Source organism: Tinamus guttatus, unplaced genomic scaffold (genome assembly GCF_059628265.1).
Source record: "Tinamus guttatus ecotype Peru unplaced genomic scaffold, ASM5962826v1 Tinamus_guttatus_pri_ptg000497l, whole genome shotgun sequence".
Lineage (NCBI taxonomy): Eukaryota > Metazoa > Chordata > Aves > Tinamiformes > Tinamidae > Tinamus > Tinamus guttatus.
The window spans coordinates 4,035,343-4,063,284 of NW_028289031.1; the positions used below are offsets into that span (position 1 = coordinate 4,035,343).

Below are 27,942 nucleotides of genomic sequence, written 5' to 3' on the forward strand. Positions count from 1 at the left end.
CTATTAAGATGACATACATCCCTCAAAAACTAGTATTACTATTAACCGCCACTACGTTATGAGAAATGTAAGTAATGTAAAGTATGTTTATTCCTCTCAAGAAAAGTGCTTTTTTTTGACTACTCATGCAGGCAGTATTACTTTTTAGCAAGCTTTTTAAAGCTATCAAAAAACAAACAAACAAACCCACCCACTTAGGTCACTTTTACAGATTTTTTGAACTATTATTAAAATAAATTAATAGGATGAAATTTTGGTTATTTTCTGTATAATAAGGGCAATAGAATAACATATTTAAATATGTACTGCAATACAGTCAGCATAACACAACTCATTTTAGCCACAAATAAATACTATCAAGCCTCATTAAACAAGTATATCTTTAAGTATACTAGTCTTTATAATAATTAGCTTTATGTAAAAGTTTCATTGTATCAATTAATAACAAAGAATTGCTCTTTGTTACAGAGAACAAGAGGAAGGGTCTTCTGTTCTCAGTATGATTTTGTTTTACAGTCCACTCATATTGGATGGCTCAAAATGACACATCTACATTAACTAAATAGTGAAATTTTTATGTCACCAGTCTGTATGATCGCTTCAAACTAGCGCTCTTTAAAATTTCACTGAAATCATTAAGTTATGTAACCAATCACAATTACCAAAACCTACCAGTTTTTTCTGATGTTCTGAGAAATACCATGTCAGAAGGGATTCGTTGGTTCTGAAAGAAGGGAGGAAGAAAAAAAAAAATAAGTAAGAAAAAAAAGAATTCCAATCAAGTGTCCAGTAAGATCAGTCACTAAAAGGTCACACTTGGATTGAAACTCAATTAAAATAGGATTTATCAAAGTACTTTACATTCAGCATTTGCAATTCAGAAATCAATATTTTCAAAAAATTATACAATAAGCAAACATCAGCTAATCCTTTCAAATTCTGTTTATAAGAATCTCATAAATATCTGAGGAATTAACACATTTACGTTCTTGAACTATTGTTTTCAGACAAGAAATGTAAATATCTAATTGAAATCCTTAATTTTGAAGAGCAAAACCCCAACACCTCGTTTGCACAGATAAGAGACCAAATGGTAAAGTTTAAAAGATACAATATTGAACTTTGTATAACAACCTTCCTGTCACACATCTTACTGCCAGTATGCCATATTATTTATTTTTTAATCCTGAAGCAGAACAGAGATTCATTTGCTTTTCCCTTACAGACTACCTTTAACTGAGTAAGAAATCTCAGCAGATTATTAGCAATGGCTTCATTAGCTTAACACTAAAATATATTTCCCAATATTCATTTAAAATTACTTGCCCAAAGGCTTTAAGACATTAAGTTTTACTTAGTACAATTAACATTTTTCACACAGAAGGTACCTCCATTTAAGAATTAGAGGCAAACTTGCCCTCCATTTAAGAATTAGAGGTAAAAAGTGCCCTGAAAGTCATTGACTAGCCACGGCTCATTTTTATTTTTCAAGAGATCAACTGCCTACTCAAAATGAGAGTGGAAAAGAGAAAAAAATATACACACACACACACGGCATATCAAGCCCAACACATAGCATATGTCTACCTCATGAGAGGCCTTAAAATAAATCTGAGTTTACTAGCCAAAATAAAAAAGAAACATTCAGCATATGAGCCTTTCAAGACTTATACGACTGTTCCACATTTCACAGTTTAACATTAAATGGCAAAATATAGTTATAATAATTCAGTTCTGGCTCTATTTTGTAGATAAGCTACCAGCTTAGTAAGCTGCCTAGCTATTTTTATTTTATGTATAAGAAACTAAACTATCCTGAAAACTTTTATCCAAGATACTAATAAAATGTCTAGTGTAAAAAATTCAAAATTCAGCAAGTACTTTGATTCACTGCATCAAACAGAAAAAATAAATCTTTCTAGTAACCCTGAGAAGTCAATTATCAGAGAGGTATAATGGGCTCAGAATCGAGCATTTTCATGAAATTACTATGTATATATGTGTGTGTATAAACTATAAAAGAAGTGTGGGTGTACGCTCACACGCACACACTTGTTCCTCAAGTTCAGCACATTCAACAGCCCTGAACCTACTTAGATCAAGGGGAATGTGGGCAAAAGCCTAGATGACACCATGAGTAAACAGCTATCAAAAAAAAAAACAAACAAAAAAAAAAAAAAACAAAAAACAACTTGGGGAGGAATCAAAACCCACATAGGCTTGTCTGAATATCAACAGTATTTCTTTAAGGAAAGGAGACCAGTATTTTAGATGGACACTTCTTTCTTCATCAGGTTTTCCATATTTTGGAAGTAGGCAGAGGTGCTGCAGAAGTGCTAGACAGCACAAAAGCTTTGTCACTATTGCTGCTGACACTGCAGAGCAGAGATTCCCTTGTAAAGATATAGGATCTGATACCTCATCATTATAGAAGAGTGACTACACACAAACAGATGGCAAGTGTGCCACCAAAGTCTTTAGCACCTCATTATGAAGAAAATAAAGTTCTATTGTACATTGTCACAGAGGAACAGCAGTAATATGTCAATCATGTTACTCCTCTCATGCCATATTTATCAAAGTGGAACAAGTTAAAATGATAACGTACACAACTTTGAACACTCAGAAACCCATGAACAAACTCTGTGATGGCAATTAACACAGAGATGAAGCTAGAAGTTTATTGATACACACTGAAATTTGAATATATAAGTCATGAAAATAGCTTGAATATATTGCTTTGCTTGAGTTACGTCCAAGTAGAATTAGACTCCAGGGAAGAAGCACTTTCATTCCCACTGCTTGACTATGTGGCAGACTTACAAACTTATTTCTAGAGATCTAACTACAGAAATGATGGTCAACACGAGCGATATTCCCCTAACTTCTGGCTTCCCATGATAAGATCCATGCTAGCAAAGCATACTACCTAAACTGGCCAGTTTGAAAAGCAAGATAACTCATAAATATTAAGCCTCAGATATATTTATATTTCCCTGTATACTGGCTACATTAAGTGAACAACGATTCACTTAAAAACTACGGAATTACTTTTTCATTTCCCTTATGGTATTACGATGAAATCTTTCTTTACATAAATTCCTCCCAATTCCCTATTCCCTCAACGCTTTGCATTTCCTGTCCTTTCCTTTGCCACGTATAGCAAACCATGCATTGTTCTCATTGACTGAAATATTCTTGCTGGCTTGCAAGTTGGAAATTGAAAATGCAGTTCACAGTTCAATTTTCTTGTGCCTGCATACAATGCAATACTGCAACTTAATAATAATCATCACACACCTTACAAATATTGGTTCGCTTTCACTTCATGTTTGAGATTTAAAAATAGTTTGGCCTCATACTGCTATCCAAGAGAAGTTCTACATATATGAAGATAAAGCATTACTGTCCTGCCTGCCCTTAAATCTTTTCCATTTTTTTTAATTATTATTATTATTTATTTTAACACTCTTCACATCTTCCAGAGACGTTTTAAATCATCAATAAGCTGTAGTGACTAAATTACGGTATCTCAATTCCTGAACTGATCCCTTCAATTACCTTAGTAAGAAACACTACACACACCTGTCACTTATGAACCCCCCAGTAAACAAAGCCATACCCAAGGAGAACAAGCAGCTAGAAAGCAGCACGTATGCTGGGAGAGCGGGAGAGGGAAGGAAGAGGTGATTTCCAGCTTACACTTACAAACATATTTTGACTTTTGAAAATGAGTAGTATGTCCTTCTACTCGCCCATTTCCCTACCTTAGTGTTAGGGCATTAGCAACTTGTCAATTAAGGAAACAACAGATATATTATTCACAGAGAAACTGTTTCAGCTGCTCTGTAGACACTTAGAGCTGTTCTGCAATTAAGCAGGCCTATAAAAATCAGAGGACATTCAAGGATTAAACATAGAAAAAAATTTAACTCAAGTTATTAGTATTTGTGAGCAGTCCCTATTAACGTAGTCAACAGACAGATCTTCATCTCAAATGAGACATTAATTTCACTGTGGAAATGCTGTTGATGCACTTCCCAGTCAAATACAATGTTAACTTGTTCTTTTGCCATTAGAGTGAGCAATTGAACACTTCACTCCCCAATGGTTCTTTGGCTTAAAAGTCACACTCTGAAATTTAAAACTGCTTATTTCAACAAAATACACTTCTCAATACAACAGGAAAACATTTAATTTCATTAATCTGAAGGCACTTACAGTGCCTTGATAAAGATAAGGTGTGGGGCAGGGTGGAAAAGGAGCTGGAGGGTGAAATGCAGCATTCAGTTATCTCACATGCATCACATCTTACTGACATACTTGTGTAAAGTCTTCATCAAAAAGAATTTTACACACTAATTCTCTAAATTTTTAACATTTTTAATAGAAAATTCAGCTACTCAAGGTATTATCTGTAAGCTGCTGTAAATAAAGCTGAAATAGATGCTAATTATCTACCTTGTACAAGACAGATTGATCCCCAAAGTAATTCCAACTTTCTCAGTTCTAGCATAATTCACCAGCTAATGGTTTTCCGTAAATTTCAGTGGAAGGCAGATTACCTGTGTAGCCACTAGAGTCTTCCCTATAGCATATACAATAATTAGTTCCAGGTCTGGAGATTACCAAAGCCCTAAGAAATTTTCTAGTTAAAATCAAAGTCAACTGGCATCTTGCTTGTTTATTCTCAGTCTCCTAGAAGACATGGAAAGGGTGTAACTGAGCAGCTGTAAACTAGCTCCTTTACTCCTTTACCTCCACCTTTACTCCACCTTTACTCCAAGGCAGCAAGGTGTAAGACAAGTGCAGAGGCTGGACACAAGTGGTAATCTTATCTACACTTGGACATCTTGTAGCCCAAAAATGTATCTACATAGGCAGTAGAAAAGAGACAAGAACAAGAAATAGTACAAGACACACTCAAATAAATCTACATTATGTTAAGAGCAGCGAACCAAGGGAGATTTCTTTTTTCTTATAGCTATACGAGAAAAAAAGAAATAATGTGCAAATGAGTCAAATACCAAAGAAGGAGTAACAGTGTTAGCAAGAAGCATTAGATAGATCAACAGAGCATTTTTGCTGACATATCTATCCATTAGCAAAAGTAATTTACTCTGCTAATTCAGGAAACAGGAGTAAATCCCACTAGTTGTCTAGTCACTAATTAGGTTTCATTAAGGACTCTTCTACCAGACTGAAACTTGCCATACAATACCTCAAATAAAGTAGCAGATACGAGTTTTAACTTGAGATACCTCTTTCTAGTATTTCAAGGGCTTGACTGTTGATATAAAACATGATGGGAATTACTTGTTCACATCTAGAAAGTTAGTTAACTTTCCAGAATTAACTTGTACATAAATAGCTTCCTCTAACACAAAATGTAAGTTGACTTTCAAGGTCTCAATAGCTTTCTTGTTTGCTAAGTTATGTAAATTGAATGGAATAAAAACTGCACATCTAGAACATATATTTTTCCTATTATGAGACCAAAAACAGAGTTTGAATTTACACGTGATAGGTAATTTTTCCCAGAATCATTTACCAAAAGCAACTACAATAGGAAACATACTTTTTGTTACAATACTAATAACAGAAGAAAAGAGAAAGCTCACAGCTCTCGCTCAACATCTTTGATCAGACAAATTAAAAAAGCCTTTTTTTTTTTTTTAAATATAACCTCTCATTGAAGTCTTCATAGAAAAGCATATATGTGAACATCAAAAAAAAAGAAAATCAGACAGCTTAGAACACCTACCACAGCAAAAGCCAGTGAATTTCATTCAGGAACTGTATTATTCCGTTTGTTACATAAATTCAAGCATATATCAATTGGTAAAATCTAGTTACATTCAATTAGGCTTATAATTAAATCCAAAAAGAAATAAGCTTCTTTGAAGATTCTGAAATAAAACTGAACTAATACACTGTTAAGTACTTCACAGATAAGTATTCACAGAAGAAGTCACAGTATCTTACAAAGAAAAGAATATTGAATATTTACCACGTTAATAATCTAGTCTCTAAAGTATATTTAAAAAGCATCAACCTTTTCCACTATGATGAGGTCTCCAACTTGTATGTCAGAACTCTTAACTTGGACTTTACCTTAAAACAAACAGAAAAAAAAGAAAAATGTAATCAACTTAGGCAGACATTTATAGCCACAGAAATAAATTTGAGAATATAAGTTATATTTACAGGTGTTATTGTTTGGTGAAAATATTACAATTTATACAAACAGATTTTTGAAGAGCATATTAATAAATAGCTGTCATCTGAATAAATATTTCAACAGTTCAAAAAGCTTTTTTGTAACACTGGTTCCTGTAGAAGCAGGATAAAAGCATACAAAGGAGGATAGAGTCCGACCTATAACAATTTTAGAATGTAAGGAGTCTTTCATACGGAGGCAGCCCTTCTAATTCTCAATAGTCAAAAGTTGTTCTGCTTGCTGTCCCAGAGTGCTCTAACAGACATGAGTTGTTAGTCACAGCCCAGTTACCAACAGGTAGTTTTATTCGGTCACAGCAAGTTACTAATGTAATTGGCACTGACTGACACCTCCTGGCAATCACTGCATAAGAGTTAGCTACTCACTGCACTTAAAAGAAAGAGCAGGAGGTTTCATTTCAGATAGCTTTCTAGAGCTGCCCGTTCAGTAACTGCTGTGAACTCATATTTGAAAACATACACAGCACACATGTATGCATCTAAATTCTATATGCTTGGTAGACAGGTAAGTTTTAATATTGCTATTTGAGGGATTTAAAAACTGAGACAGAGAGGTCAAGCTTCTGCTGAAGGTGACAGAAATTAGTTATTTTTGGTCTCATTACAATTTAGGAAATCTAGTCCCAGGAACTTGCTAAAACTCCCCCCCAAAATATTGCTTCCTCAAGTTAAAAAACAAAACAAAAAACCCCACACCTTACACAGACAGAAACTACAAAGTCATGGCATACTAATATCCCTTTTCAAAATATAACAAGTGGTAAACTCATATTTAACTAAAGATATGAACATATGCATTTTTACACAGTCTGAAATAATTACACAATCTGAAATATATGTCACAAAACAAAACCCGTTCTTCCTCATCAGAAGCACTGTCATGATTTTCATCAGCAAGTATCTGAACAGCAGGTTAGGTAACTGCCAAAACATGGTAAATTATTAGAGGTCAAAATAAAGACAAAAAGAATCAGAACAAAAGACCCACATACAATCCCTCCATTGATTAGCAGGTTAATCAGAGGCATTATAAATAGCAGACTGATACTGCATATTATTTTATTTCTCAAAATTGTACTAACTATAAAAACAAAACTAAAATAGATTCCAAATTAACAAGCTCTCCTTATTTGAACTCTCAGTGAAAAGGAATCAGGCAGTTGACAGGATCTTACTGACTAAAAATAAATGTAAGTATAAGAAAAGAGGTGAGATTTTGATTACGTTTTTTTGCTCTTCAAATAATGTATTTAATGCAAACAGAACAGTTGTTTTAAGTTTAATTCACTCTAGTTAATAAGTGCATTCATGCAACAAATTTTTATTACGTTTTCCATGACATTAGCACTTCCAAAACGTAGGAAGCGTGTCAGAGAAGAATCAGAACTTTGGCTTGGCCTGACTGTGCGATTTTTTCTGAAGGCCAGTCTTCGTTCTTGGCAACGCTCTTTCATATCAGTTTGAGATTTCAGTTGCCTAACCCTTCCCCTCCTTTGAAAAGAAAGATAAATCTTATCTTCACCCAGGCTCTCGAGCCTACAACTCCTCATTTGGGTATAAGAGAAAAGACCCTAGCAAGGTCTGAGAACACTGTAACAGAAGACTTGGGCAAAACACACTTGCAAGAAATGCCCGCATTGCTCTAGAGGAATTTCAAGATAATTATGATGGAAATTAAGTTAGTACCTACCTTTTTTTTTATCTGAAAAAAAATAGCACAAAGAAAAAAAAAAGTCAGCCACTAAAAGAACAGTCTGACACTGAATCAATATACGTTTGCTTAACTGCACTCGCACGTAAATTCTCTTCTTAAATCCAAGTTTAGACTAGAAGTGAGTAGTATATACTGCAACACTGCAATGTTTACTTTGTTTTCCAAATCTGTAAGCTTTCTCAGAAGCACAGCATTTTCTTTTCCTTTTCACTCCTTTCCCACAATTTCCATCATTTTATCTGTCTCTGTCACAGAGTCAATCAACTGATTATAATGATAGTCACAGAAATTTAAGTGGCCCCTGTGTGAACAGTCTCAGATCTATGCCACTTACAGTCACTTATGACCAAAACCATCTAGAGATACTAATCGAATGCCACTACTAACAATTTTACTCATCTAAACTACTGAATTTTCCAGAGTTACGTTCAAGTGACTCTAGTAAGGGTCAAAAGTCACTAAGCCTCATTTTTCATGAGAGCCTAAACCTTCATTTGTGACACTGTGCAAGGAATAGAAAAGCCAAAGATTGGTGTAAAGTCTGGAGTCTGTACCACATCTTTGCTTACACTTAGCCCAGTAACCCTAGGAATTGTGAGAGCATCACATTTCAAGCCATCCACTTGCTTTCCATGTGACTTAGTTTAACTCCAAATTAGCCTAGCGCCAACCAAACCTTCACTACCACATAAAACATACTTTGTTGGAACATCCTGTATTTCCTTCCTTAACACGGTGAAGTTCAGTAATATCTTTTTCTGGACAGAGTTTAAGAAAGTTTGCAAAAGTTTTTCTGTGACAGACAATATAATTAATTCTACAATGAATCTGAATGGTAAACAGGACACATCTCATTAGAAAATAAAGAGTAAAATATGCCAGCAATTCAAAAAGTAGTTTAAAACTTTGGAATGTCAACGAGCACCACTTTTCTTTAGTCTAGCAAAAATGAGAATCATTAGATACCATTTCAGAGAACATTAAAATAATGCAATAGTGTGTCTCAGTGAAGATGCAAAATAGAAGGCAAAAAACATTGAATGTTACTCACTGCACAAATTATTTTTGTAAACTATTTTTTCCTCTAAAAAAATCTCAAAAGAAAAACACTTTTCACCATCTGTGTAATTACCAATAAAAAGTCCAAAGCTGTCAGAAATGGCTGCGCATCCAGACTTTATAGTCCACCAAGGCGCAAGGCTCTTGCCTAAAGCAACATACAGAATTATGCAGAAATAGAACACTCAAATGTGTCTATAGTAATTCATTATATAGTAATTCACAAGATAAAGGCTTCTGAAGTGAACTGAAATCATTTCAAAAACTAATAAATATTGCATGTGCTAACAAATTTTTTGCATAAAAACCTTAAGAAATGAGGTAAACAAAGTGCGAATATGCAGTATATCAGAAAATACTTTTGTTCCTTCCTCTCCCTTTTTTTTTTTTAAACTAATATGCAAGTGCAACTCCTGAGAGAATAGTAACTTCCTGTTTCACTTGGTATTGCACAGTTTCTTATCTTACAAATTGCCTTAAAAATTGAGACATAAGGATAGATGTATGTCTTTTCTGAGCTTCATAGTACTGACTATTAGATTTGTTTACTTCTCGAACCTTCTGCTTTGAAGCAGAGCTGTGCATGAACAAACCTAACTAGTAAAGGTATAGTGGAAGCTGCGTTGCAAACTTAAGAAATAAGGAGGAAAAAAATTTTTTACAGCTTGACTATCCATTGGGCTTTTGGCAGTTTGGTTTAAGAGACAACAAAATTAACCTCTTCATCATCTAGAGTTATCTATCAACCAGTGCTTTTTGGAGGCACTTAACTGGTGACACCTAAGATCATAAGCCTAGAAGCTGCTCCAGAAGTACTAAGACTCCTGGAGAATCCAAGCAAATGGAAAGAATGAACACATGCTGGCTCTGCTTCAAAAGTAATTTTGCCTTGCAGGTTCTGTGCTATGAACAGGATATGCAGGTGAGCTGCTCTGAAGATGAAGAGGCAAAAAAATTCATGGGGTCTTTAATAGCTAGATCATTTTAATCCTACAGACAGATATCCTCCCTCCCTCCAGCTTTAACCTGCAACCTGACTAAAAGCTGCCCATTAAGGTTTTGCAGACCCCATGAGGCACAAGAGAAACAGACTTTGCATCAAACATCTTGATAAAACAATTAGGAGATCAGAGTACATCACCCACTGAGCAAGTTAAGAGATTCACTACCGCCATCTACGAAAGCAAGATGTGACAAAGGAGGCAGGTGCTCTCAAGCATCTTGCTCAGGAAACATTCCACACTGCTCACAGCATGGTTGAGTTTGGAAGGGAAGCACACGTGCCGAGGGGGTCCTCTCTCCCTTCATCCAGGTCACTGACGAGTAAATTGAACAACACTGGACCCTGTACTGAATCCTGGGGGCACTTCTATCTACAGGCCTCCCACTAGACTGCGCATTGCTGAGGACAACCCTCTGAGCTCTGCCAGTCAGCCAGTTCTCAAGGCACCTCACTGCTCATCTCATCCTTTACTTCTCAAATTGCCTATGAGGATGTTACAGGAGACGGTGTCAAAAGCCTTACAGAAGTCACGGCAGACACCATCCACTGCTCTCCTCATTTAACTTCTTATTTACTGAATGGCAGATTTCATCACTTGCCCCAAAGGGTTGAAAAAGAGCACCATTCAGACCTAACATTCAGCAGGTCCACCTTCTTGACAAGTGCAAAGTTACGCACAGCAAAAATCAATCAGAGAGTGATTGAAAACTGATTTTTTCCATGTTACATGACAAGTAGAAAATTGTATATCACTGGACACGCCATGGATCAGAATCAGTCTGCTGACATAAGGTTGGGCGCTGCTGCTTAAAGTGAAATTAAGTGGCACAAAGCTGAAGGAAAAACTCCCCTGATTTTCTACTCCGAACAGCTGGTAATTATATATAAAAGAGACTTACTTATTAGGGCAAAAATTCATTCAAGGTTTTATCTTATTAAAAGGAAAATCTAAGATTTTAAGGGTTTTCACTGGGAGACCACCATCCTCAAAGAGCTGGTACTTCTTACACTGGCCACATGCAGGTCATAAACACCATTCACCTACTGTACCTGTTCAAGGGCACCTTAAACTGAGAAGGACTTTAGAAAGACAACACTGCTAGGTAATCTATTCTTTATTTTACACAGGCATTTACAACAATTTAGCAGTGCTTATTTTTGAGCGTTGATTGCAAAAATATTCCCTGATTTTAATCTATTTCAGCACTATACATAAACAGATTATAAGTTATGAATCAGCCCACCCACATTATACAAGTAATTATCCACAATTTAAAAATCACTGTTGGTTCTTTGCTGTAAATACCCAATTGCAGAATCCCCATAGCAAACAATTTTGCAAAACAACTAACAAGAAGTGATTACATAAGATAAAAATGAGAATTTAAATGCTACAATTAAACTAAGGGTAACACTGAATATTCATAGCTTTTAGTTTTCCTACCACCTCATCTGAGCAAAGGCAACCTGCTTAACCTCTCTGTATGTCAGTTTTTCCATCTTTACTTCAAAGAAAAGACTGCAAAACCTACGCGAGTCATAAAATCACTAGAGAAAAAAGAAAGATGCGACATAGGTATAAAGTGCAGTTCTGCTCTGAAAAGTGCCTCTCAAGAATAGCATTGATTTTCAGGCTTTTAATTAAATCAGTATCAAGTTTGTTCATTCACAAGTAACAAAGACCTCTTTCTCCAAACCAGGAGCCTGTAGCTTTGTATAGCAAGTCAAACTGAATTTTTCTACTTGAAGAGAATACTGTCAGTGCTAAAAATATGGTAAGTTATAAATTGAAGTTATTTATGAAAACAGTTTGCCAAGGGTTAAAAGTGAATTATTTTATTTGCTATATGAACTTCTAAATTCTCAAATCCTCTAAAAGCCATGGTCTAACTTTATCGTAATAATAACTCTCACTCTGTTTCAAAATGAGGTCTTTCAGTTTTAGAATCCTTTACTACGAAAGATCACAAAAATTCACCCCATTCTACTCTATTCTTTATTCTATATTCTATTATAGATATTTTCAGCCAATTTTAGTATTGAGTGTTGACTGCGATAATGTTTTCATTATTAAAAGTGGTCACAACACAAAATACTATCTCAGTCATCACACCCTAGTAATTCCAGTTTCACTTTAAGCAGTGATCTTGAAACTTGAGTTCTGTAGATTATCACTGCCTTCAAAAACAAACACACATGATTTCACTATAGCACTGACATACACAAAAAAGAAAAAGTCTAAGTAGCTGTACACATTTCTGGCTAAAAACTGACTACAACTGACTATCCACATTTTAAAACCACCTCCCCCTCTTTCTTAAAGTGTTTTTTTGTTTGCTTGTTTTAAGAAAAGCTTCTCTTTAAGAAGTCACTGCTGTACAGCTTCCGGTCAATTTCTGATACCACTGCTGGGACTTACACATATGCTCTTTTAAAATCTATACTCCATATCTAGGAAAATAGTAGTAACAAGTTGACAAAAAACTAATTTTAATATGATAGCTTGCATATTTCTTTTCAAAGCTAAAAAACCAAAAAACTTTCAGATATGCATATCCTAATGAAAATATTACTATACAAATATAAAGCTAGGAAAGAGGAGACCATAGATTCCTGTATACACTATATATTTTCTTCCCGAACTAAGAATTTCACATTACTAACACTACTGCTCAATGGGAAGTGATTATACTATCTTTTTCAAAGGTGCTTGTGTCATATGATAACAGATCTAAATAATTAATAAATCAACCAGCAGATAGCATTATAGCTTTGAAAATAAAGGCCCAAGTCTAGCTCTTTACAGACTGTATTAACACTGCGAGGATCTGCAGGTCAGCAATGCAATCACTTGTGTTAAGCAAATGATAACTCTCCCATTTGCCAATTTCCAGAGTGGTATGTCTAAATGTTGGAAAATCTACTCCATGTAGATAAGGAAGGGAAGAACAGCACACATGTTCCCTATATTTGCTCCCCGATGTATCTACATTCCAGAAGGCAACGTAAGTATTCATAGTGCTAAAAGAAACAGTGAAGGGAGCTGTTTTTATCCCTCCCAGATTTCAGACCAAATGCACCCCTAACATTACTCATTAAGAAAGACTCCCAGATGCAGTGAGGTTACTCTTCCCCTCTCTGACTCTCAAATAAAACTCACCAATATATATGTGAAATTTATGTTGGCATTAGTGAATAAAATTTATTTGGCGTACGATATGTCATATGTCCCGAGACATACAATTGCACATTAATAAACATCTTCATACTCTCTAGAATTATTATTCATCTTATGCCAATAAAAGACACTAACAGTGACTTTCAGTAGCATTGTAGCGAAGTAAATTATGAGGGCAAGAGTAATCTAGTCATCTTTTGTAAAACTATTACAAGTCATCTTGATAATACAATGTCTGTTATTTTTTAGCATTTCTCTGTGTGGCACTTTGTTCTGAAAATAAAAATGTGCTAAGCAATATAAAAATAGAGCTGAATGTATCATTTTTCCCTCTTAGGTGCATGTTTAAAACTTATCAATCCTACAAAAATTGACTCTTCAAATGCTTTATGTCTTTAACAGACTATAGGAAAGTGTCAGAGACTTTCCAAGAGTCTAAGAAGTTACACCTAGGGAGTTTCTTTTTTTCTAATTAATTATCTGGAAAAAAAAAAAAAAAAAAAAAACTAAAAGCATTCTGTTCCCATTACGGGATCACACAGGTTTCAAATTACTCCAAAATTTAAAAAAAAAAATGTATCTGATACTGAGGTTGACTCACAACAAGCTTACATCCCAACTTTTATTAATACTGAAAAATTGCCATGAATTTTAATTAGACCATATTTCTGAATTACTGATCCTTTATTACCTATATATAAAGTATAGTTGATAGTTGCCAAGTTACTGTGCTATACCAATTTCAGAGAAGAACTGCACTTTAAAGTGCTAGTACTAAATACTTTAAAAATATATATTCTATACATATTTCATCTTTGTACAAACAATAACAGGTTTACAAGACTGCTTAAACCGAGAAGCTTACACTTCTTATTTAGCCAAGGGAAACTAAACACTTTAGTTCAGTATCAATTTTGTATAGTGAAGTTGAGTCTATTAGCTATTTCTTTGAACCAAAAGCCTGTAAGTATACATTAAAAATAGAAATCAAATATTTTCAGGTTTTATACAGATGTTTTTGCTAACCTCGTACTGTCAGCTTGCTATATAACTGTGAGTTCATTTCTTTGTCTCTCTTGTAACGTCGAAATTCATCAACTGCTTCCCGTACCACTGTGACCGTCAAAACAAACCCCTGGTAAAGATAAAATGATGCAATTCAGATGTCTCAAAATACTATTTAAACAAAAAATAAGTAAATGCACAATACACAGTTAAAAAAAAAAAAAAAAAACACATATTGTTTATTTTGGGAGTCATTTCTCTCCCACCCCTCAATCTCTGTTAAATTACTATCCTGATTCAGTCCAGGAGAGGAAAAACAGAAATCTCTGTATTGTAGGCAGCGGTAATCTCAATATCTTCAATTAATTTAGACACAATTTAAAACTTAAAATACTTAACGTGAGCTATAGACAGCTTTTACAGTTCTAGAAGCTTATTTCTCCATCCTTCAAAAATCTGCGGGCTCTACTGCAAACACTTTCAAAAACTCATGTTCTAAGTTTAAAAGTTCACTGCCTTTTTACATAGCAGAACCGAGATAGTACACAGATGATAAGTTTAACCAATTTTTCCATCTTAATTGTAGTTTTTTGTTGTTGTGGTGTTTTTTTTTTTTTTTTTTTTTTTTTTTAAAACCAGCATGCCCCAAATATTGACAAAGCCGCAAACCTTTTGGCGCTTTGGCTACAACTTGCACAGGACTGTGTCAGTGCAGAGCTTCCTACATAATTCTTGCTCAGACATGGTCTTCTATATTATTAACTGCAAGCGTTGCCCTTCTCCATCAATGAAAGGATTACAGAATTTCCCAACAGTAATTTATCACTAATTGCCAAACAAGTTCTCCTCCCTCTAAAGTTTTCAAATAATAAAAACAGATACATAAAATTGTTCAACAGATAAGGTTCTAGAATAGCTATCCAGTTTTATATACACTCTAACCCTAAACCCACATCTCCTTTTGTAGGGGAAAATTGAAGCCATTACTTTTCTTGCAGACATCCAACAATATTTCACAAAAATCACAGAATGGTGGAGGTTGGAAGGAACCTCTGGAAATCACCTAGTCCAACTCCCTGTTGCAGCAGGGTGTGACCTAGAGCACATTGCCCAGAATTGTATTCATGTGGCTTTTGAACAGCTCCATGGATGAAGACTCAATAACCAATTTGCCCGCTCAGCAAAGAGAAATGGCTCAAAGCTTGGAGCTTCCCTAAAAGAGACTCTAGACTAAGGAATTTTTGCTTGATGATTTTACAGCAAGAGCACCTGTTCTGCAGTGCCAGCCCAAAATTTTGAGACTTCATCTGTTAAGACCTTCCAGGTAAATTATTTTATTTAATTTAATCTCGTTATTTAAACAAGAACTACAGAAAACAAAGTGCCTTTACAAAAAAGCATTCCTACTTACCGCTAGAGCATAACTCAATCCTCTAACTCATGTTAATGTTACTTAAATCCAAGTTTCAGGCCTTAATTTCAAGCTCTATGACTTAGTGGCAGTTTCAGACAGTTCTGCCTCAGAACTCTACCCTCGATACTCAGAGACATGCAATTATTTTACAAAACTGGTCGATTATATTATGAAAAGCATTCTAGCTTCAATAGGATTGACCCACTGCCTCACTCCGAATAAACGCTGTGTAGAAATTTTATAAAAATGTCTTTCCTCATTTTCCCTGGACACCTTAAGGCAGCATCATTCTGAATGGCTGTTATGCCAACGCCTCTAAATGCTGCCTCTATACTTTAAAGCAGTGAGGTTTCTCCCTTTTCTGGCAGTAGCATTTTACGTCATTTTCAAGAGCTGCGGCAATACAAATATTTTAGCAACATAAAAAGCACTATTAAAACAATCTGAAATATACTTGCCATTTACACGTATCTCACTGGGCAGTGATCAAAATAATATGTTAATTTTAAGAATTTCCCCTAGCATTCACCATTCTCTACTGGACAGTTTATTACTTCTGAAGATGACTGCAAGGAGTTATTACAGAAACATTTTTGCCTCATTTTCTCAGAAAAACTTGATACTCTTCCAAAAAGAAGCTATAACTGCAAAACCAAAGTTGCGAGAGACTCATTCTCTCGTCTTTCTTTAACCGAAAGAAGTTCAAGATCTTTATGGTACTGCTTATAACCAAACTCGCATCCTTTACTCTTTCTAGATCTTAGACTCAAAAGAAATGAGTGTCATTCTCTGTTGTGCAAATGACAACAAAGCAGTAAAATACAGTTGTGTGGGAAGAACTCAGGTGTTTGTTTAAAGCACGTTATATCTTTTAAGTAAAACAAACACTTTTAGCACACAGTCAGTTTCTATTGTGTCAGTTTTATGTATCTTGCTGAACAATTTTTTTTCAACTGAAGCTCAGTAGAAAAAAATACTGAAGTGGAAACTAACAGATACATTTTGCAAAAATGGGATTTAACCAGTATGCAGTTGCAATTTCAAGAGAAAAATCTACTTATCCCTTGAATAAGGACCACAAGTCTATACACAACAGATAGTCAAAGTTCAGCAAATATAGTGTTGCCTTCTTCCTCCCTTTTTTTGGTATGGAAAAGACAAGCTAGACAATCATGTCAAATGATTTCCTCCTTTTAATCTCACTGAAGTTCAGAGCCCTACATAGCAGCTCACTGTGAAGAGACTGAATTGCAGACAAGGTAGACCTTTCCCTAGTGGTGGAGTGATAAAAAAAAAAAAAAAAAAAAAAAAAAAAAAAAGTGGAAATATTATTTTCAAATTCCTGTGCTCTGAATTCTGGTTTTATTTGTTTCAGAAAGCAGAAGTGAAAACTTATCTGGAGATAAAGCTGTGAAGAAAAATCTCCAGGACAACCTCTCTATTTATCAATACTTAGAAGGATACATGGTGCAACAATTCAAACAATGAATTCAACCCAAAATATTTACTTTATTGACTTGTTAACAACGACCTTTTCTCGTTGTAAAGAAAGCAGCCAGAGCACCACTGTTCCTCTTCAGGAAGTACCATTTAAATTACCATTGAGAATAAATACTACTAAAAAAATAACATGCTTAATATATTTAGAAATCGAAGCATCCGTTTCCCTAAATTGCACACATTCTAGTTAATAATATTTTGCTGTTTACCAGAGGTGCCCAGTATGTGTACAGGTAGCCTATTTTCAATGCTGGCACAAACTGTGAGCAGGACACGACGAGAAAATAGAGATTCAAGAAAAACTTGAACTGTTCATATAAAACCTAAAATGAAAAAAAAAAAAAAAGAAACACAAAGTAGTTAAGTGTCTTAAAATTTACATCAGAAGTTACATGATATCGGTTGGCATAATAGTAAATATCAATCCCTTATATGGCACACTATAATGTACAGTACAGTACAGTATTATATATTGCAATTTGAAATACAATAACGCTAAACTACTATTCTTAATGTTATACTGCTATTTTTGTTGAGAAAATCCTGATGCATCTTTTTTTCCATCTGAAAAAAAAAGCAATTGGCAGAATATATCTTTAGACATTTTAAAACCAGGGAAAGTGTTTAGCCTTCAAGATTAAGGCTAAACTTTGGTTAGGAAGAGGAACGTCCCAGCAAAGCTCCCTGCCATTCCCAGAAATAAGGCAGAATTCTTTGCTTCCTACAGCAAGACAAACTTGTACAAAAGCAACCACGGTTTAAGTTTTCACCATGTCTAAACTACTAACAACAATAAAACCCTAAAAACTTAATAGTGGGATTATATGGACTTTTGAAATAATTCCAAAGAGAGGCAGGCTCACTACTAGATATCAAGTTTATCCTTTTTGTAATAAATGCCGATTCATAGGCTGTGTTCATTAATGAATGAAAGGGCTAGTCTAAACTGAGTGTTCACATTTCAAGCAAAGATCAGGTATCCTTATCATCAAATCAGTTGTCCTATATTCCAAACCAGTGACAGAAGCTTCTGACAACTTACCAGACAGCCAGGTTCTTTCATTAACTAAAGGCACCAGCTTGGAAAACATGTGTTCTCAACACTGTTTTTGTCACATTTAAATAGCTCCAAACAAATTCTTCATTTTAAAGAGTTTTAAATCTTAAAAACATTCATTTATGTCCTCTTTCATAGGTCAGTACAACAACACCTCTAGGATGATTGGAAGTGGACACTGAACCTAACACACTGTTGCCAAACTGAGCCTTCATTATCCGAGACAATGAACGATAATTGTTTCAAAGCTCAAAGATTCAAAAACGATCAAGAAAGCCACATTCAACGGGCACTGCCATCTTTTAGTCTTACAACTCAGTTGATCTCACAGTGAATTCTGCATAAAATTCCAAGTTAAATGATTTTTTTGGTTGCTTTTGCATATCCAAAATGATTAAGTAAAAACTTCAAAAAATATACAGGAAATTTAATTTCAAAGCACCTGAAGTACAGAGTACTTTGAGAGGTGCACACATGCAAGACACCTTAGAGAGGCTGGAGGCAAAAAGCACTTCCCTACAAATCGTCTAAAGGCTGCCAGAGCATAGGCAGTCCCCTCATTACAAGCCGAGCGCTGCACTCTAGTTAAGCACATTGAAAAGTCCCCAGTCTCAGCAAACGGATCAAACGAAACAAAACAAAAATACTGTAAAAAAAAAAAAGAAACAAAAAAATCTCCCCTCCCCACATCCATGGGATACTGCTTTAAAGTGGGAAAGTATCTTCCAAAAAATTGCCCTTGACAGAAGAAAGTCTTTATTTACTAAACTTTACACTAAATTTTCAAGCAGCTGTAGGTCTTGGTAAGATAAAAATCAAATCATAAACCAAATTTGAGCAAACCAGAGGAAAGGCAGAAATAATAAATGTTATGTACTTGAAAGACAATTATATTACATATTGAAAATATCGCAGTTCTTAGCCAGTAGGTAGATGCTAAAGATTCTCCCACGCTTCTGCTTCAGTACAGAAATGGAGCATTGGTGCATCCAAATGGAGCATCCAAATGGAGCATCCAAAATGCCCACTGGAGCATTAACAAAAACAAATCAACCACCAACACCAACTGTAAATACTAGACACATCTTCACATTATGAATATTTCCACCCAGCTAACTCACTGTGGCCAACATTTATCCCTTATTTACAACTATGCGGTTGAATCCGATATAACTAAGTCCCTAAAAATTAATTGTAGTGGATTAGCATAAAAACAGATAGATACACAGTACTTCCAATCAATGAAATGTACTAATTCTGTGTCTAAATTAGAAAGCTGGAAGTATCATTTTCAGCACCTGGTTTGCTCCTCTCTATGTTTTAGGTTCAGGACACCAATTCATTTTGCAGTTGCAACTAATTTTCCAGATGCTATCACCAGAAATAAAAAGCCAGTTCTGCCTATACAGTCATAATAAGGTTCTCAAAAGGGACCAAAAATGAACAAACATTCCTTCCCAACAGCTAACTGCAACCTATGGCCAATTCTCATGGAATACAAGAATCTGGTTTAGGATTTGTAGTCAAACCAATCAATGGCTTACTATATGCTTAATGAATTTTGTGACCTTTAGGAAGGCATATGCAGCTTAGCCAATTTCAGCGTATTTAATAATTTAAACTTCAGAAGAAAACATTTGCTTCGTTCGATAGAGATGAGAATATTTTATCTGCCTGTGATAAGTGACATTTTATTTCTTTGACAGAAGATCAGTCCTAATTACCAAGCCATTAATTTCTGTGTTTTAATAAAGACATGTATTAGAAGGCATCTGCCAGTCACTCAACCAAAGGGGCCAGAGGGATAGAATCAATACTCCTATAAACCTGCAGGATCACTTAGATAAAAAAGGCAAAGCACATCTGCACATCTGTATGCAAACACAGAAGACATTCAGTTTTCACAAGAGGACAAAATGCATGAAAGGTATTATTAAAAGTTTGACTAAAATTTGTAATAGAAAAGTGTACATTTGCATTTTAATTTAACCACTGAAGCTTCAACAGCACTTTCCTCAATTTGTAAATTACAAAACAAAGTCATAAAAGTTGCATTTGAATTAAAAATAACAAATGACTATCCCACAACAACAAAAAAAAACCTCTGCTGAAGAGTTGTGTTCAAAAGGAGAAAGACTTTATTTTTAAAACTGCAATAAGAAATACAACTCTGGAGAATATTGGACGGGTAAGGACTAATTTAGTAGTCTCCATATAAATTTGATCAGATTTCATTCCCCAACCAAAATAAAGGTTACTTGGTTACTTAGGAGCATCTCATTTATTGTGCTTTCAATGGCAGTATGAGAAAACATTTGTGCAAGAGCATGAGTTTTCAACTATCTCCCATTTAAAGTCTATGCTTCATTGCACTTTCTTGACTGATTGTATAGAAATGATTCCATTTCAAAATTGATTATAAATTTCTAGTGAGGAACAGAAAAGGGCAAGGAAACATATCTGAAAATTCTAAAGCTTCACTGAAACACACACCGAAGTTAAACAAACTGCACTTCTCTAGCAAAATCTCTTTGGAAGCTACAACAATTTTAGGGAAAAAAAGCAGTCTTGCAAAGATAGTCACACAACTATCAGCTTTAACTAAACAGACATCAAGATAAACACATAAAAACTAAAGAATATGAAGAACTATAGTATTTTTTGTAGAATTGCCAGAATAACATAAGGAACATACAGTCAGCACAATATGAAGACAGAAGTCTTACCCCAGGTATAAAGGTAAAGACATTGTATTTTTGATTTTTTATGGCATTTTTAGGATATTTTTCTTCACACTTTTCAGGACACCCAAGCCACACTGTGCGAGCCTTCAGCTCTTTCTTTCTTCGGCAAATGTTTATGAGCCAATCAGAGCAACTGAAAAGAAAGATAATTAAACTCAAAATTACTTAAATCACTTAAAATACACTTAAAATACAAAAATTCACAAACATGATTTTTATTTTCCAGACCTGAAAGCCTCAAGGGAAATATCTAAGAAAAAAGGCTTTCACAGTTTTTCCTGCATTTGCAAGCATAATGTTGACTTTTGTGATATTTAGTGCAAATACACAGATCTCCAAATTCACTCAGAAGTATATATAAATTATATATTTATAGACACACACATTCTTTACAGGAAATCCTAGTAATGAAGCTCAGTACACCTTACCTGGCCCAATAAATTCTAGTTAATACTAATCTGCATTCGCGGTAACCAGCTTCTCCCACCGGAAGGTATTTAACACACACACCATGCCATCCTGCCTTTGGCATAATTCTCACCTAATTGTTTGTTTCTTTTTTAAAATATAACGTACAAACAGACCACACAATGTTTGGCAAGGGTGATCTCCAGCTCATACAAGAATGAAAGACAAGTTTCCTTGACTAACCAGGTTACTGATCTGCTGAAAAGGACTTAAAGTATGAGCAATGAGAGGGACAGAAATTGCTCACAGATACCTTTAACAATTGCAGTTTATCTAAAGACATACAAATTGAATGCAAAGGCTCAAAATAGAATTAATTTACAGAAATTCAGTATACCGGTTACTTGTGATAGCACACCAGGAAAAAAACATGGATATGATTCAAACTATGTAGCATAATCAACCTAAGAGTTGTGGCATAACCTACAGAAACAGTTTGTTAATACACAGGTGGTTTGGAAAGAAGTGGTAGTGCAGACAGAAGAGGAAGTGCGTTTGCTCTATACTGTGCATACTTGTTCGTTCATCTTCTATCTGAAGGGAGTATATCTCTAAATTTTTAATACTGGGGGAGGGGACCTGAATCACACTATGAGTCTATTTTAGACCAGTGAACCACAGCAACAGAGTGGACAGGCTTTTTGTGACCATCCACACAGCCAAAGCACAGAACCAGGTGGTAACGGTGAGTTTCAACTACAAAAGCACGGGAAGAGGTGACATGTATGTAAAAACACAGCAGAGAAAATTCCTCTCTAGCCCCCAGTGAAGGACTTGCACTGCAGCAGATAACTAAATAGGGCACAGACATTAGGTAAATTCTCCTAAAGACAAGGGCAGTGAAGGGCTGGAATGGAATACCCATGCTGGCTCCAGGAGCTTGTCAGATCAGACATAACTGAGAGGCACAGCCCACCCTGTGGGGCAAATACCCGACTGGACGTGCCCCTGGGGCCCTTGCGGTGCCGTTTCTCCTCAGCTGCGGCCTAACGGCGCCCACAGGCAGCGCCTGCGGCAGGCGGCCGGCTCCCCTGCGCCGCAGCCACGCCGCTCCTCGCGTCCGCCCGCAGCTCTGCTCGCAGCCTGGCTCTGCCCGCAGCCCACGGGTTCGCCCGCAGCTCTGCTCGCAGCCTGGCTCTGCCCGCAGCCCTGCTCACAGCCTGGCTTTGCCGTAGAACAAACCACGATGAAAGCTGCAGGCCCGTCTTAAAAAGCAACAGGGGAGCTATGCAGAAGTGCAAGGAAGAACCAACACTTACACTGTTCTGGAAGTGGCTCCATGCGACACTCACTAACTTACAGTTAAAGCCACTGAATTCTAAATACTGGATTTTTAATATCACCTCCCTGAACCTCACCTGAACTACAGAACAGACATCAGTTTGTCTTGATTTTATGTGAAAATGCATTTTGATTTGCAGAAATGCAGTTTTGTTATGAGTATAGGCCCACTCAGAAACTTCTACCTCCCATTTTTAAATAGTGACACAGAATTATTCTACTTTAAAAACCGAAACAACGTGCAATTATCTTCATCATGGCACAAATCTGTCTTTAAAACAAGACAAATAGCACTGGTTTGTATGTCACAGGACCACAACAGCTTTTATAGCGCTGAACTTATCCTGCTCCCATCCTCCTGCCCTAACAAAAGGGCATTTTCTTGCCCTTGCCCTTTACTCTGACACAATGGTTCACAATAAAAACAGGTCTATTTTTAGCAAAACTGCACCACAGCTCATCACTGAACTGCGAGAAGCGCTGCAGAAGCGCAGGCGACGCGCCTGCCGCAGGAGGGGGACCCACTCCATTCAGTGGCACCTTAGATTTACACTTGATCAAACTGCTCATGGAATTAAAGCTTCAGACTGATTAGTTTCCTGAGCAGGGGGAAAACACACAATACAAATGGGAGGCACAACTTAATTGCATAGTAAAAAGTGATAACAGTTCTAGTTTATGTGACAAAAGTGTAGCAAAAAAAAAAAAAAAAGAAAATAATTGGGAAAATGGATAAGCATTAGACACAGGCCTGAAGGCAGAAATTCCCTAACAACCTTTGAAATCCTGCATTGCTTAATTTTTATTTTTTTTTTTAAATTCTAAGTGTAAATAGATCCAACACAGGACTAGGCACAATCTCTTTTGCAGAATGATTTCCTAAGAGACTGAGGACTTTTCTGTTGCTAACAAAATATTTGAATTAATTTGATAAGTGATCAAACTAAATATTCAGGCTACTGAATTACTGCTGCCCTTGCAATGGAATTTCCCCTTCTTCAAGCTAGTTTTTTCCCTTACAGATCACAGTAGCTGAAACAGATGCCACAGTGACCATCAATTTAGCAAATGTCCAGAAGCACAGACAGGGGAATGCATCTAACTGGGAAACAGCCATGATGCCTTTGATAAAAAGGACTCACGAGCAGGTATGACAACACTTCAAGCTCTCAGATGTAAGAAAAATCTCAGATAATGAAAGCAACTATGGCTTACACGCAAATCAATTTTGTAATGGGTCGGATCAGTTTTATTATCCTGAAGTCAAAATCAGACAGTGCCCATCATTTACAACTTTAGCAGAAATTGCCATTATGCCACAAGAAAGAGATGGACATGTTGGCCTCACAAATCCCAAACAACTTGTGTTAATTCAGATTTATCAGAATGGTCCATTTTTTTGAAATGTAGTAACTCTTAAATTCAAATATGTATTTAATTGATTCACACATTTACATCCCACAAAGCTTTTATTTTTTGTGCAAGGATTTTGATCTTTTTGTAGGCTTTTCAGACCCTCTAAATCCGCATGTTAAAAATAGCAGGAGAGAAACATTCTCTAGGCCTCAAAAATAAAAATATTAGTGTAAGACATGTCATAATCAAGACATTCTTAAATAGTCATGAAATCCTTAATACAAGGCTACATCCTATACTAGGGATGCATCAGTTAGAAAAACCTAGTTTTAAAACCCATTTTAAAGTGTATTTGTATTTATTTGTATTGTATTTAATGTAATACACTATAAAACACAGAAAAGCACAGCTAATTGAGCTTTAAAGCAGACCTATTGATTTTATAAACCTGCTTCCTAACAAACTTTTTATGTTTGAAAGAACAACCATATTTGTCATTATTAGTAACTGATGTTATATTAAAAAAAAAAAAAACTGCAATCCTTAAATAAGGATGCTTAACTTTTCCCACAAACAGAGCATATCTCTCCAAGTCAAAAGCTAAAGTAAAAGTCTCAACTGACTCCACAGCTCTAATAAGTTTTTTTTTTTTCCCCTTTCTTTTCATTACTTTATCCTACAAGCTTAACTGTCAGAATCTTTCACAAAAGAGCATTTTCATCAGAAAGGAAAGATAATATAAAAGCTCTATATTGTCTGCAAGGGTCAGCCATTCCTTATTAGGTTTTAAGTAGCAGAAACTAGTTCTGCAAAGAAAACATACTGTAATTATTGTACTCAACAGGTAGCTTCAGTAATCAGGCCAAAAGCAACACAGTAGTCATGTCATTCTTAAAAGATCAGCATTTTCCCATGCTTCTGCATAACAAATGCGTTGCAGATTAATTGAAAGCGTACAGGCCATCTTAAAGCCCAAATTAATCCGAGCATTTGATATCCCCTTCACTTCATATGGAAATGCCATTCAATGGCACCATTTTCATAGGGACAAAGTGTTTTTTGATAACAAGTGGAATGTAAATCTCTTGAGAAAGAAATCAATCCAACCCAAAGAACTCCAGAGTATTGATCTACATGCATTATAATTTCACAAGCTTGAAGAGAATTTGTAAGTTAAAGGGGAAATGATTACAGGCACAAAACAGCTGCTATATTGCAAAGTTTTCTTTTAACAGTGCTATGAAAGCAAGAAATAAGCGGTCTGGGGAAGTTAAAAGTTGTATTGGTTGAATTAAATCTTCAGTTTGTTCAAAAATCAATGACATTTGATTTAATTATGATTTTTTTTCCTCCTGCAAATGCAAAAAAAAATGTTTAAAAGATTGCAGATTTACTAATAAAGTGCACACCACTCTGGTCAACAACAGCCTATTTGCCTAGGCAGAAACTGCATAAAGGATTTCACTGTATGAAACCAATTTTGATATACATTTAACTACAATACTTGTGTGAAATTTTGAATTGAACAAGAACAGTTTTAACTATAATGCAGTAATAGAAATGACAGAATATAAAAATCTCATGCTCCAAAGGATGAGAGGGAAAAATCCTCCTCTCACGTTGACAAAAAACAACGTCAGAGTAGGAAACAAAAAAGCGAATGCACACTAGTAGGTATGAGGCTTTTGATTTTTGTTTGCTTATGTTTGCTCCAGCACAGGACCTCCAACAACAACAACAACAACAACAACAACAAAAAAAAAAAAAAAAAGAGGCCCATTGAGCTCAGCGCTTTAGAAATTCACAGCCCCTTACTGCACTCATCTTTCTGCCACAGCTCTGACAAACTACATTCCAGTTTAAGGCATGAAGGGTAATTCTGGATGTGAAATTTGAAATTCCAACCTCATCAGATTTCAGATATGAAATACTTATTTACTTAGAAGCGAGGCAAAATATTAATTTCTGACTATGATGATGTATTTCATCTCCTATTACACTTTAAAGAACACAAATGCAGCTTGCCTTTGGGAAATAAGTAAACTTCACTCCTTCGTGGGATATGTATAAGCACATAATCTACCATCGACAAACATGAAAATCATGTTTTCCTCACATGTGGCTGTCCACTTCCACTGTGAAGGCATTGAGACCCAATTCTGTACCAAACTGATATCCTATACTGGGGAAAAAAAAAAAGTGCAATTCACTCTACTACACAGTACAAGTAATAACCATGTATCTGGCAATACTAGGCAAATTTATGAATGACAAGAAGTAGGCACTTCAAACTCTAGCATTCAATGAGCCCCAATAACTATTTTTTATTATTTTTAGTAAGATAATAAAAACATAGCACACTACAAAGGAGAACTATTAACAGTTAATGCACAGTCTTGACTACAGGAGAAGTTCATCAAGCTCAGCAAACTAATATTCTAGCCACATTGAGCCTCTTAATGTCCCCAAAAAATTTCAAGCTTTTGCTAAGGTTTGGTCTCTGCCTCTTTTTTAGTAGTTTTTGTTGTTCATTTTTATTTCATACAAAACAAAAGTTATCTGTCTCCACTCTCCATTACGGAAAATTCTATGTGATTAAAATGCTTCCATGTATAAATACACAAGACTGAACAGACTTCTTAATCTCCTAGAATCCAGTTGAGAAAATTAGTGAGGCAGAAATCACACTCCTCTGCATCTTCCTTAGTGAGGGCTTTTCTTTTACACATCTATGTTAACAAAATAACCCATCCATAATGCACCACCTTTGCTCTTTTCATTCTCAAAAAATCCAAACTTTCAAGGCTTGACTTTCACTTAAAATTCAGAAGCACCCAGTAAGGCTAAAAAGCAATCAAATCCACTGAGTTTTGCAACCCTAAGAACCAGTGATAATTTCTTATGAACTTTTCCTCCTACGGTCATTAACGAATTCCAAATGAAATTCTTCCCATAATTGCCTGGCCCTGACTAAATGCCTCACTCAAGGCAACTATGAGGTGCCTTCTTTACAAGCCTGTCTTCAGGAAAATTACAGAAATGTAATTGAAATGCCTATTCTTCAGTAAGGTGTATTTAAATCACCAGAAAAATTAACAGGTGCATAAAGACCAAGAGAAGAAGCATCACTGGGAGCCTCATTTCCTCTGAAAGCCGAGCGTGAAATGCATGATATAATTACAGATAGAATAGCTGCATTCAGAATGTTTCAAAATGTTTACAAAAAAAAAAAAGACAAAGAAAAATCACGTCTCATGACTGAAATCCTGTAAAACACTAGATACACAAAGACCACAAAGAAAAGAGCAGTATTAACAAATTATTTCAAAACTAAGTGTGTACAAATACAAATTTTGATTTTTCACATAGAACACTTGTTTCTGAAATAGTCTCATAAAAACCACTTGAAGACTTGCATCTAAAGCAATTCTAAAATAATTTGCCAAACTCATTCACTCAACATTCACAGAAAATGTATCACTCATTGCACTGACTGATCCTCAAATTTTACCAACCAAAAAAAATTGTATTTGAACAATCCTTAAAGCATTTTCTATAATTAGAAACTCATTAGGAACTCATTAGAGGGTTACTAGTTCTAAAGCAATCCAAACACGAGAGATTTATAAATTCGAACCAAGTAACAAGAGCCAATTCTATCTGTTAGCCACTCCAAGGCCACCACACTTATCAACCTTTAAAGCTGAAGCACAAAAGAATCATTAAATAGTGAATTCGAATTTTCAGCATCTTCTCTTCATCTAGCAAATCTGTGTGTTTTTACCAGTTAACACATTAATAACAAGGTAAAGCAAAACTTTAGCCCCTTCCTCCTAACTTGGTTTTAAGTGAGGATCTGGCCTGTACACTGCCAGTTATGGGCCTTCCGATTAGTACAAGTTTAATATATGATCTCTCTTAAA

At 35.5% G+C, this 27,942-nt stretch overlaps 1 protein-coding gene across 2 annotated transcripts in view; it reads right to left on the reverse strand.

Moving 5' to 3' along the window:
- Positions 1 to 27,942, reverse strand: part of ATP9B (ATPase phospholipid transporting 9B) — a 139,894-nt gene that overhangs the window by 98,994 nt on the left and 12,958 nt on the right. For both annotated transcript variants that reach the window (XM_088533354.1, XM_088533353.1), the window contains exons 3-7: positions 20,897 to 21,047; positions 17,323 to 17,436; positions 14,221 to 14,329; positions 6,056 to 6,114; positions 673 to 724 (exon numbers count right to left, since the gene is read on the reverse strand). In XM_088533354.1, coding sequence (XP_088389480.1) covers positions 673 to 724; positions 6,056 to 6,114; positions 14,221 to 14,329; positions 17,323 to 17,436; positions 20,897 to 21,047 — 485 coding nt within the window. The remainder of the gene's footprint in view (positions 1 to 672; positions 725 to 6,055; positions 6,115 to 14,220; positions 14,330 to 17,322; positions 17,437 to 20,896; positions 21,048 to 27,942) is intronic.